Source organism: Sprattus sprattus (assembly GCF_963457725.1).
Source record: "Sprattus sprattus genome assembly, chromosome: 19".
Classification (NCBI taxonomy): Eukaryota; Metazoa; Chordata; class Actinopteri; order Clupeiformes; family Clupeidae; genus Sprattus; species Sprattus sprattus.
Window position 1 is genome coordinate 25,115,798 of NC_137917.1, and position 12,659 is coordinate 25,128,456.

The 12,659-nt window shown below is 42.4% G+C and overlaps 1 protein-coding gene across 1 annotated transcript; it reads right to left on the minus strand.

Moving 5' to 3' along the window:
- Positions 1 to 4,157: 4,157 nt before the first annotated feature.
- On the minus strand, positions 4,158 to 6,796 carry LOC308380819 (uncharacterized protein). The gene has a single exon (XM_080858231.1). It carries the CDS (start codon positions 6,513 to 6,515, stop codon positions 4,752 to 4,754), a length of 1,764 nt encoding a protein of 587 aa, XP_080714357.1. The 5' UTR covers positions 6,516 to 6,796; the 3' UTR covers positions 4,158 to 4,751.
- Positions 6,797 to 12,659: the final 5,863 nt, after the last annotated feature.

Sequence of the window (12,659 nt, forward strand, 5' to 3'; positions counted from 1 at the left end):
CCTTGAATTCGCTTATTTCACAGACAAAGTGGTGAAGCCCACGACGTTTCACGACACTGAACCATTGACGGCCAATAAGGGGAACGGAACGAACCAGATGAACCCGCCCTGATTTCTACGGGGCTTCCATTTCACAACTCCCAACATGTGCGCGAACGTTAGTCTGCGCATTGTCGTTAGAGGAGCAAAGTAAAATGGCTTCCAAGTCTAAGGTTGTGCCATGTCTTCATGGAGTTCTTGCTCTGTGACTATACCTTCTCTTGCTGATTGTTCCTAGCTCAAACCAGGAACACAGACCTAAGCCCTGACTAAGAAAGGACCCAAGTGAAACAGTCCATCCACAGGCACGTCACCCTAGAGCTCCTGCTGAGGAACCAGGACCCAGACCTGGTGGGCATTGAGCACATGGATTAGTGTCAAACCTGCCTAATTTAACTCAGAGGAAGGGGTAAACCTAAAATAAGAGCCCTATGGCCTTGTTTTGCTAGGGGAATTAAGAAATGGTGGTCGTCTATTAGGAGGTTTACCACCTACTCCAATGGAATTTACCCAGGTTTGAAACTAAACCATGTACCTGGAATCCCCCCTGGTCACCGGGCATACAATAACACACGTAACATTTAACAGTATCTTTATCCATTTTGAGGAGAGGGAGGTTTCATCTGTGCCTTCAGGAACTAGTACTCTTTGAAATTGCAGTTGATCATTGCATTGTTGTGATGAGGCCACTGCAGTAAGGGGTCAAGAAAGGGCTGAAGATACATGCACACAACAGCAGGAACCTGAATAGCTGATTTATGTAAGGGCACATCGAATTGTGTACTGAGATTAAAGGTACAGTATGTGAATCTTGCAAAAGGTTGTTGATATTTAAGGTAAACAGCCAATCAAATTACACCCCTCACTTCCGTCCTTCTGAAGCAACACGTTGATTGTTTGATTACCATTTAAAGAGCCAGGACTGTATATGAACAAAAGTTTTTTCAGCACTCTTCAGACAGCGGACTCACCTGTAAAGGAAATGTTCTTGTTATCCAGGCCCACCTTTAACAGTACATTGATTATTCTTTTCAAAAACACTTGAGAAGGCAGATTAAGTGAGCAACTGCCTTTTATGAAGGTAAGGAAGGTCTTATTTGAAACCATGTGTGGTGTTTTCCCATTCATCCAAAATAATCAGTGACGGTTTCACACCCGCATTTATTCTCTTTTGCAAAAAGATTATCATGATACATTGGTACGTTGATTTCTGGACTTGGGCTTTCATTTGCTATGAAGACATCCTGAGGAAAAGGGTAGTTATTAAGAAGAGGCATGGCTCACCCCCACAAGGTATCACACAGGATACCTTCACTGGTTCTCGCTCCATTGTTGATGTATAGACAGAAAAGACAAATTGTGAGTTTTTTTCTTTATTTTTAAGCAAGTCACTTTCCACCCATGGGGTTTCACACAACCATCTGTATTGCAGGGTCCCATGCCACTGGCACATCACAAGGCTAAGACCAATGTGTTATTGCACATAAGGGACACTTTTTCACACACCTTATTAGTATTTCTTGTTATGTGCTTAAGAATAAGATAAATTGTGCAAGTTTAATAAGGTAACAATGAAGAGATCTACTACGATGCTAGTTATTAAGAGGGGAAACGAAGTGGTACCTCACTTACAGGTCATTTGGTATTCCTGCCAGCCAATTTGATAGGTGCCCACACCGCCCAATCCCGTTGAATTCCACCAAAGTTTAAAATAGCTTGTGTAAAGTGGGCCCTCAAAGCCTCAGGACTGTGTACTACCACCTGAGTTTTTTCCCCCAGTGTACACAGAAAGCACAGCTAGAGGACATAAGGAGAAATTTGCTGAATTTGAGTGTAAAAAAAAGGTGTATTTGACCAGAAATTACTGACCCTACATTTAAGTTCAAATGGTGAGACCATTTCCTGTCATATTAAACCCTTGTCATAATCAGTCTGGAACAAGGAAGTGGAAGAGAACTCAAGGTCCTCAAGGCTTGCAGGGTAGACCTTTTGGTATTACTCTTTTCACCAAAAGCGCCTGACTTAACTAACCAATTGTGAGATATTTGTGGTGGTGATGTATTTTATTGGGAAACATACCAGATGCACACAATATATCAATGGCACCATGATTGCAAGTGAGTTTAAGTCAATGTTGGTGTGTTTTTCAGTGCACACAGAATGCACTGCTAGAGGACATAAGGAGAAATTTGCTGAATTTGAGTGTAAAAAAAGCTGATTTGACTAGAAACGACTGACTACCTTTAAGTTCAAATGGTGAGACCATTTCCTGTCATATTAAACCCTTGTCATAATCAGTCTGGAACAAGGAAGTGGAAGAAAACTCAAGGTCCTCAAGGCTTGCAGGGTAAACCTTTTGGTATTACTCTTTTCACCAATAGCGCCTGACTTAACTAACCAATTGGGAGATATTTGTGGTGGTGATCTATTTTATTGGGAAACATACAAGATGCACACAATATATCAATGGCACCATGATTGAAAGTGAGTTTAAGGTAATGTTGCTGTGCTTGGAACGAAGGGTTACAGGACTATCTATAAGGTAGTAAGGCATCACTTCCAAAGTACTGTTGTATTTTTACATAGGCTGGATGGATTTCAGGAATGTAAAGGCCAAGTTAGAGTAAAAGTGTTTTCCATGCAGGAAAAGGTTGTAGCAAACCTAAAATGAGAGGTTGCACTGTAACGGTCTTGCTTCACATTAGATCCTATACATTCGGGAAAACAAACTGATGAGGTTGGTAGTGTATACAATAAAGGTGTAGGAAAACAGATCTAGAATGAGGGCAACAAAATTCACCAATGAATGAACACTGACTGTTCTGTCACATTGGTTGAATTTTTTAATCACTGGTGGAATTGTAGTTTTAAACCCAATTTTAACAAACGAGGATGAAAGCAGTGTAAAAGCTTGTTCTCAACACACCCGAAATGAGCCCTAGATCACATTCAGCAAGTAGAAAGGTTCGTCATTGCTAGGTTCTCCGACCATAAAAGGTGTGATGTTCAATGGCTACCAGTAGTCTTTTAATGGCAACTGGTCCACATGGTTTGCTAGGGTACACTGGAGATATCCCACAATCAATCCAAGGGTTTGCCCTCAAACCTTGACGGCAAATGCTAAGGTCATCAAATACTGAGGTAGTAAACATACTCAACGTGATTTTGCGTACTGAATTGAATATAGTTTCTTGTTCGGGGTAGAGATGACCAATTCCTGAAATTTCTAGCATGCAAGTCAGGGAAAGGTTATAACATGGAAGCTAGTGAGCTAATCATTTGTTTACGAATATTGTGAAGTTTGTCAAATTATTGATTTGTTCTGTGAGTACCTTTGTAAAAGCAAGAACAACTAGAGCAAAGATCCCTGTTAAGGATGCATGGCCCCTACTCTTTGCATCAATGTTCTCTAATCCCCCTGGGGGTTATTCTGGAATAAGGACTATGTGACATCCCTTATGTAACCAAGGTGATTTTGTGTGCACTAACAAGGTTATTGATAAAGGGAAGATATTGTCTTTGACCTGTGCATTAAATCATGAACCCTAACCATATTTCTGAACCAACAGGTTGTCACATTTTGGAAGGGGCAGTTGTGTCCCCTTGCTGTATTTCCACTACAATTACAATCCGGACACAAGCATTTGAGCCCACTTGTATACTGCCAATCTATGTGCAGCGAGGAGAGGTTTAGCTGATTTTAAAAAGGGTAAAGGATAAAGCCCTGGATGACATGTGTAAGCAAGCCACCACACAGACCTTTCCCATTATCCCTCATCTCCCTAACTGGTTAGGAAGTTTAATTCACTTTCTCTATGTAGGCACCTTTGTCTTGCCGTCATTTAAGCACTTGGGACATAAACCAATGGCGGAGCCGATGTCTAACATTTTGAGCACAATGTACTTGCTTTTTTATAACCAGGCATACATGGCCTTTAGTTGGGACACATAGTTGAGTAAAGTAGGTTTACAACGTGTGTGAAATTACTTTTTTGTCTCCCAAAAATAGTTGAGTAACTGATGAAACCCAGAACTAGTAATCATCATCACTTCAGCAACCATCATAAATGCCTCCAGAGGTCAAAGTACATTCGTTAGTCAAAAGTACACAAGTTCACTTAAGAAGAAACATCTAGATTTAATTCACACAGTAAAAACACAGTTTGCTTAACTAACATTCCTTTGTCCATTCTGTTGTGGCCAGAATAATGGCCGCATTGGCAGAAATAAAATTCACAATGATTGAGAAGATCGACTGGGATTTGGATCTAGGACTCCCAAGAAAAAGAAAAACAGCATTTAAAAGTCTCATGGGTGTTAATCCACCCCAATGATCCACACAAACGGTCTAATGTCATGCACAATGAAGAACAAACGCCACATCAAATGACCTGTCTTCTGAAATTTACCAACAAGAAGTTTATGTAGATGTATGGGGATGACAGAAGCACAAAAGCAAGTAAGAAATAGTGTGATGACCATATTTCTAAAACCTATCCATGATTTTGGCACTGCACACTGTTATAAAAAAGGGACGCCATGTGCTAAAACACTAATTAAGAGACATAAAATAGAATAAAATATGGAACTATGAAGACATTTTGGAATGAGATTCTTGCCTTCCCAAGCAAGAAACAGCAGGGCTTCAATTGTACATGATCAGTTATTTTAGTGAATTTGTTATCGTTCACACATGAAATCCTCACCCAAAGTTAAGCATGCTCTTTCTGATGTTTCATGAACATTTTCATGGAAGAAAATGTTTTGGCACACACAGTGCATTCATACAGCACTTCAGCATTCACACCCTCATCACCTTCAGCATTTGCATCATCATCATCAACTGTATCGTCAGTGTCCTCGGATTCAACTTTGTCATCCTTACTGGCATCTGGAGTAGCTTTTCCTTCTTTTCCTACCTCGGAAGGTACCTCGGAAGATGCCTCGTGGTCATGGGTTTTTAGATGGCGCTCAAGAGCAGATAGTTGTGAAAAACGGCACCGACAGTGAGTACATTTGTGTAGCTGTCGAGCTGGTTCTCTTTTGTGGTAACGTTGATGACGTTGGTAAACGCTGAGCAAGCCAAACACTTTACCACAATCACGACACTTAAAGGACAATCGTACCTTAGGAGGACCAGATTTCTCTTTTGCCCCTGAGGATTCATTGCTTGGACTTTCTTGTACATGATCTGAATCCTTTTCGGCTTCTTGTTCCTCTAAAGCGTTCTTTTCTGGCGACTCTTTGTGATTGTTAGAATTCTCATCAGCTGTAGCTGTCAGTTCTGATTTATGGTACATGGCTATATGCCGGGTGACGTCACATCTTTGTGGAAAGTGTCTCCCACAGTAGACACAGGTGTGCAGCGTTCCCTTATGGTACCGGTTGTGACGAGACAGACTACTTGAGTGCACGAACACACGGTGGCAGTGTTTGCATGGGTACAATCTAGTATTGCTTGAGTAGGACCCACGTGATCGACCCCGCATCCTTCTTGACCTGGGAGCATCCAACCTATGTATCTGTTGTTTGGGTGTGAAGGATCTGTTTCCGCTATCAGATGGGGACCGTCTTGTTGTAGCCTTTGATTCCACTGTTTTCGATTTGTCCTCCTTTGTCTGGTGGGTCAAATGATGTTGTTTGAGGGCCGACAGTATCTTGAAGCTTTTCCCACACAAACCGCATCGGTATGCTCGGTCAGCACTGTTTTTAGGAGAAGGGTCACTGGGTTCATTCTCATCAATGATCGGTTCAGTGGTGTCTGTAGGCACAATTTTTTTGAGGGAGTGACTGATGAGATGGCTCTGTAGGTCAGAAAGCCAAAAAAAGTGCAATTCACATAACTTGCACTGATAGAACTTCCCAATGTTGTTTTCCTGAGTCTTAGGAAGTTTGCTGGAATTCCTGACCACAGACGATCCGTGCCATTCTTTTTGGTGAACTGATAAGGTTTCCTGTTTTAGAAATCTTTTTCCACAGTGTCCACAGCTAAAGAATTTCTCATGAGCGTGATCTTGAAGATGTTCCCGAAGAGACTCTCTGTCAGAGTGAACCTTGCAGCATAAGGTACATTTGTAACCTTGCCCCAATGAATGATACCGCTGATGCTGTTGTACGCTCAACTTACTACTAAATACTTGGCCGCATCTTTCACATGGAAAAAGCTTGGTGCCATTTTCTGATGACCCTGTAGTGGACCGGGCATCAGTTAACTGACCTGATACTTTGGAATTTGAACCCTCCAATCTCTCAACTACAGTAAGTGTTCCATTTTTATGAAGAGCAAACTCTATGGCAGTTTCAAACTCATTACTGGTAGCATCAAACTGCAATGAATCTGAAGGTCCATGAATGGCCATATGACTGATTAGTCTGGAGTACTGCACAAAACCTTCTCCACATTCTGTACAGATGAAAGCATCGGCCTCTCCTGCCAACTCCTGGGAGGAGCAATAATCCATAAACGGGTCTTCCATGATTAAGGGATCAGTCCAGACGTTTTGTGGGTACTAAAACATTCACAGTTTTCAATAGTTTGATAACCACTGTAACATTATGTGCATCATTTTTTTTCTCCTGAAAGACAGCATCAACCCATCACTGTCCCAATTACCATACATTACAAGGTTGTCCATTCATGATTACTGTTTAGTATACATTACAAGGCAGTTCATTCGTTTCCTTCCATTGAAATCAAAGAGATGTAAGAATGTGAACTTTCTTCATGAGCAACATCATCCATAATCACTACCGTAGAGTAGGAAGGGGACATTTGACCATCAGGACACACTAGAACATAGGTGTGCCATCTTCTTGTCATCACATGACATTAAGAATCTGGAAGGAATTGAAAAAAAGAAAGATTCAGAGAACATTCCACTAAAATAAGTTAACATTTTAATCAATCTTTTTATTTCTCTGCGTCCGCAGCTCCTAACTCAAGACAAAGGGTTAGTACAAAGGGGTTGAAAACTGATTGCAAAAATATAACAGGTCTTGTTGTCAAATTCATAGACAGGCCTAGTCACTGACTCATCAGAACCACTACAATTGGAGTAAGTTTCATCTAGACAACCATACTTAAGTGCAGACCATGGGTACCATACCAATTGCTTGCAAATGGGGAAAGCATATGAAAGGCTCTAAAACTAGCCAACTACTAAGGCAAAAGCTTGCAAACGTCAACAAAAGCACAGTGCTAAACTACGCTCATTACTGCTCGTGCACACAACGCGTACGACCAGGCGTAATTCGCCTCGCCCTCTTTAGGATTGAATGGCAGACGAAATTCCGGCTGTTTCCCCGACAAGGCAAAAAATACGCCTCTGCATCCGAGATTCAAAGTTGGTGATTGTTTATCTGTATGCAAATGCAAAACACACGAGAGCCAATTGGTTCGGGGTGGTTTGTGATTTGGAAGCCTACGTTGTTCAAAGGGGCGGGAGTAATCAGAAACATCAAACCAAGATGGCGATGTCTCGGGAGTCTGTTTCTGGGAAATATTTTATGTGAATAAAGGTTTCTACATGTCTTTATGTCTACATGGACTCGGTTTGTTGTTTATATGCTACACGAATAAAATTAGGGCAAACAGAATATTGTAGGTCTTAACAGAAGCGCTCGACGATTATTGTTAGCTTCCTGCTAACACTTTAACAGAAAATCCATTAGATCTCATAGTTGCTAGCTAGCTGCTTATAAGTTACATATAACATTAGCATGCTGATATGAATTATATAGTGCTCGTAGAACATCAACAATTGATTGTGGTTAACTTTGCTCAGGAACATATTTGGGGAATATAATCCACTAACTTCCTATTTAGCGCTTTAGCATCCTAGCCGCTAGCCAGACCCTGCACCACCCGGGCAGTTAGACAAACACAGTATCCTGGAGGGTAACATAAGTTGTCAACATAGTGCTATGAATGCTTTTCCTCAATCTTTGTGAAGTTCCCACTACAGAACTACATTTTGCATTGACTGGTTGCTTCAGGTACCAGTCAACCCTCCAAGGGCTTGGTGGAACCAAACATTGCTATTCTACTGTTGGAAGAGACATGAACTAAGTGTGGCATTATTTTGATTCTGTAACTCATACTCCTGAATGTGTACTCTGTCTGTCTCACTGAGACCTGAACCATTGACATGTGAACCCCTTCCCCCCAGATAGCCTCCTTCCTGCTATCACCGTTTGTCCTCTGTTCTCCCCCCTCCCCCCATAGGTGAACCCCTCCACCTCACGGTCTCCCCTAACTGCCATCACCTTTGGTCTGACCTCCCCCCTCTGTATTCTACCTGACTGAATGGTGTAAATGAAAACACATTCATACAATCAGGTAGGCCATTCTCTGAGCAACACACTTAAAGAGAATCTCCACGCTGAAATAAACTCCAGAAATCCTGACTGCGTCTACAGGTCCGTTCTTGAAGTTTGGCGGGCTCATTTAGATTCTATCAGGTTGTTGGGCAGCTTAACTGACTGCTTCCTGACAAGGTTTCCATCCCTGGGCACTGGCACTGTACACTATTGGTGCTGCAAATGTGAAGCAAATACAGTGACTCAGACAGTCATAGACAGTTCCAGCAATATTACACCTTGCCTCAGTAGCACAGAAGTGTTGGGGGTAATTTGCTTCGCTCTGAGGTCACCTTTTTCAGGATCTGCGCACACCTCTTAAGAGTAGACTAGACCAGCGTTCTCCACCCGTAGGTGGCAAGCCAAATTTGGGTTGTGGCAAAATCTGAAAGGGTTTTGAGCACGAGTTGGAAATGTAAACATTTTAAAACCAACCTGCTCCTAAATGCTGATCCACAATCAGATTTCTCACCCCCAATCCTAATTTCTATAAACGGATCCTGGATCTGCAATTGACCTATCGCCAAGCCCCGCCCCCCATTGTGACAGCTGCTAAATCGGACACTTTATCAGAGCTGACTAGAGTTTACAATGGCAGCTATCAGTGACAAAACTATATCCCAAGAGGCTCTAGACAACTTTTGGAGACAAAAGGACCTGATTTCGCCTAGAAGCCTTCAAAAGGGTCTTAATTATGCAATGGAGGGATATGTATAAAATTTAAAACTCGATATGGTGGATAACAAGCTTAAATTTGAGGCGAGAATTTACAGAGCTCAATGCAAGAGGGAGAAGCCTAACTCACGGTCATCGCGATTGCAGATAAATACATCCAATACCTGCATTGTTCATGCACCGCATGGGAAAGATACAATGAATTCACAGTCAGTTAATTTAACTAATCTGGAAGGCACCGATATGTACACCTACGTTTATTAACTAGCAGGAACCTGCCCCTGACAGGACAGTGTCCAAACCATAGGCTATGGTCCTAACTGTTTAGCTTGTTAATGTAACCTTTTTAATTACCGGCATGCGTGTGTTTCGTTCACGTTGCCATGTTAATCCATTATTAAACCTATCGTTTGTTTAATAAACTGTCCCATAACTGACAAAGTTACGCTAGCGCATTGAATCATTAACGTTAGCTAATTTGAACCAGAGATAACTTGCCTAAGCCTAGCATAACATCAGTGGTGAAAGTAAGCAGGTACTGTGAATAATGAGTAGGCCTATGCCTTTTATCATGTAGGCTTAGTTGATTGCTTAAGCAATGGGAAATTCTAACAAGAGTATGGCAGAAAGCTAATGAACGTAGCGTTCACTGTGCGGTCTGTCACACAGCTTAATCCACCGGAGATATTTTGGACCGATCTTGTTTTCGTTTAGGAAATGAGATACAATATACCCCATTGCCTATCTTCTCACGATAACTCGTATTGTATACAGTGTTGTATCTACCCCATGCACATCGTTTGGCCATTTATGTTGAAACTACATTACCACAATTACACTTGTTTTTGTCCCGTTGTGGCTTGGGGAAAGGGATGAAATATACCCCATTCTGCAGCCTATCGGGATACCTACTGTCGGTGTTACATGTACCCCAAGCACATCGTTTGACCATGTTTTTTTTTTTTCATAAGCAACATCAATCGATCATTAAATTATTGTAACATGTCTCCTCCCTGTTGTTTTCAATGGAGTTATCGGAGCCGATGTCCGAGTCCAGTTCAGGCTGGAATGTCATTGGTTCATCTGCGTTCTAAGGACGGCGCTTAGCGACAGGTCAATTGCTTAACGTAAAACTACTTAAAGCAACAATAGGGAGTTCTGTTTCAAAAACCTTGCAAACCCCACCAACAGCCCAGTTGACACTTATAGAAGCTTGCCAACACACTAAATGATGTCTTTAGGCAGTATAGCTGGCAATGTCATGCTGTGAAAGCTTTTCTTTCATTTTTGCAGGATGTTCCAGCGCAGAACACAGAACTACATAGGGCATATCCTGGATGGCTAGTGGGAAAGATACGGGTGTTTATCTGTCCTTCACATAACCATATGCTATCAAAATTAATTTGACTTTTGAAGTTGACGTTGTGACGACCCCGCCTCCTTTGGTTGCTGGGCTGGCTGCTTGTCTTTGTGCTTCGTGTTGTAGATGCCCAGCAGGTGTGGTCGGGTCTTCATTTATTGGGAACACCTGGCCAAGAGTTCCCAGTACTATAAGAGCACACCCCACTGGTTCCATGAGAGAGAAAGGGGAACTTTGGGCCCAACGCTCTGTGCTCCACATGCTTGTCTTTGGGTTTCTTCTTACTATACAAAAATCCACAGCAGCAACAATGGGCAGCCGTGGCCTACTGGTTAGGGTTTCAGGCCGGAAACCGTAGGGTGCCGGTTCGAATCTGACCAGTAGGATATTGTGGGCGGGGGAAGTGGTAGACCACTACTCTCCCATGCCCACACCCACGGCTGAAGTTCCCTTGAGCAAGGCACCTAACCCCGATCACTGCTCCCCGGGTGCCGCCAAAGGCAGCTCACTGCTCCGGGTTAGTGTGTAACCTCACTTCACTGTGTGTGTGTCACTTCCCTGGATGGGTTAAATGCAGAGGTGGATTTCACAGTGTGTGTGTCTACACCACCTCTGTTATAGAGAGGACTTTCACTTTTCACTCACTGATCTATAGGGCATGCATACCTGCAAACAATACTGTTACTGACTTCCACACCTCACCGTAGTTTGTGATGTTTAGTGTTCTTGTTAGTTTCCAATAAATGAATGGTTCTTTTGCTTTAACTCTGTGTGACCCCCCCGTTATTTGTCATGGTTCTTGAGCCGGGCATGACAACATGGAAACAGTGGTTTACTAGTCATCTTGGGATCATGGTCTTCAAAAGAAGGTGCATTATTGCACGTGAGTATCCTGCTCTTGCTAACCATTCAATCAGAGTGCTATTTCCTTTCAGCACCACATATTTATGGGAGGCAGACTTCTCAGCTCTCACCCAGTTTAAGAATAAAAGCCAAAGCAAACTGAATGCCAGAAACATGCGTATTCCGGTCATTTTGAGACCAAATTCAAGTGTCTACAACCTTCAGAAGCTGAGATACAGATGCGCTGGACGGACAGATGCATTGACTAATTAACACAAGCAAGATCTTTTACTGTTGTATCTGTAAGTACCTCCTTCTTCATATCAATAGTCCTATCCTATGGCTCTGTCAAGAGAATCAGATAACAATATTGGCAAATCTGCCAGTGATGGAGATACCGGCCCACGCCAAGACACTGCCCCCACCAAAGGCTGTTACTCAGTCGATGCAACAATCAGCATAGCGCTCTCCACGTTGCCTCCATACTTTGACCCTGCATGAGGAGGGGGTGCCAGGCTGTTGTGGGTGCGTATCGATCTTCGAACCGCTACTGAGGCTCCTGACGGTGTATTAATTAATGAACTGCAAAATTCTTGGGGGAACCTTAACCCTGGAACCTTCAGATCAAGGCAAACACCTTGCCACTGAGCCACCAGACAAGTCACATTTTACATCAATGATGGCTTGGCAGGGACGTTCTTGAAACACAAGATAGATTATAATTTGAATTAATTTTAAAGTCTAGATCATAATAAATAAATTGATAATTTTTGCACAATTTGATGCATATTTGAAAAAGTATGAATTTAGGTATTTGTAAGGCACAGTAGCAACAGCAGATTCAAGCCTTGGCCTTTGAGCATTGAGACAGAGTGTAGACCTTGAGGACCCATGATTGTTTTAAAAGCATGAATTCAGGTATTTGTGACTAGGGCCAAATGGAAACAGCAGGTCCCAGCCTAAGACCTTTGAGCATTGAGATTTTTGAGATTCAAAGATTGAGACAAGACGCACCATGGTAGAATAAGGACTCAAACTCTGAACCTTTGGATTGCCAGACTGGGAAAGACATGGATGGACAATAGGAATACCAGGAAGTGCCAGGAAGATGATGAGAATGGGGAGGGCCCTAAGTGAAGATGTTCAAGTTAAACCCTGATTGGCTGAGGAGCTTTGAATAGCTTGAATATGAACAATATTGCATTATGGATTTGTAAGGGATCCCCCCTTGTCACTTACAGACGCTATGCTTTGGCTTCAGAAACCTGCAAATGAGGCACAAATCAGTGATCTAACAACATGTCCCTGCAGTATTTATAGGGATGCATTCAGTCACAGCCCAACAATCCCGACCTCAAGCAGATGGGTCCCCCCTTATGTGCCG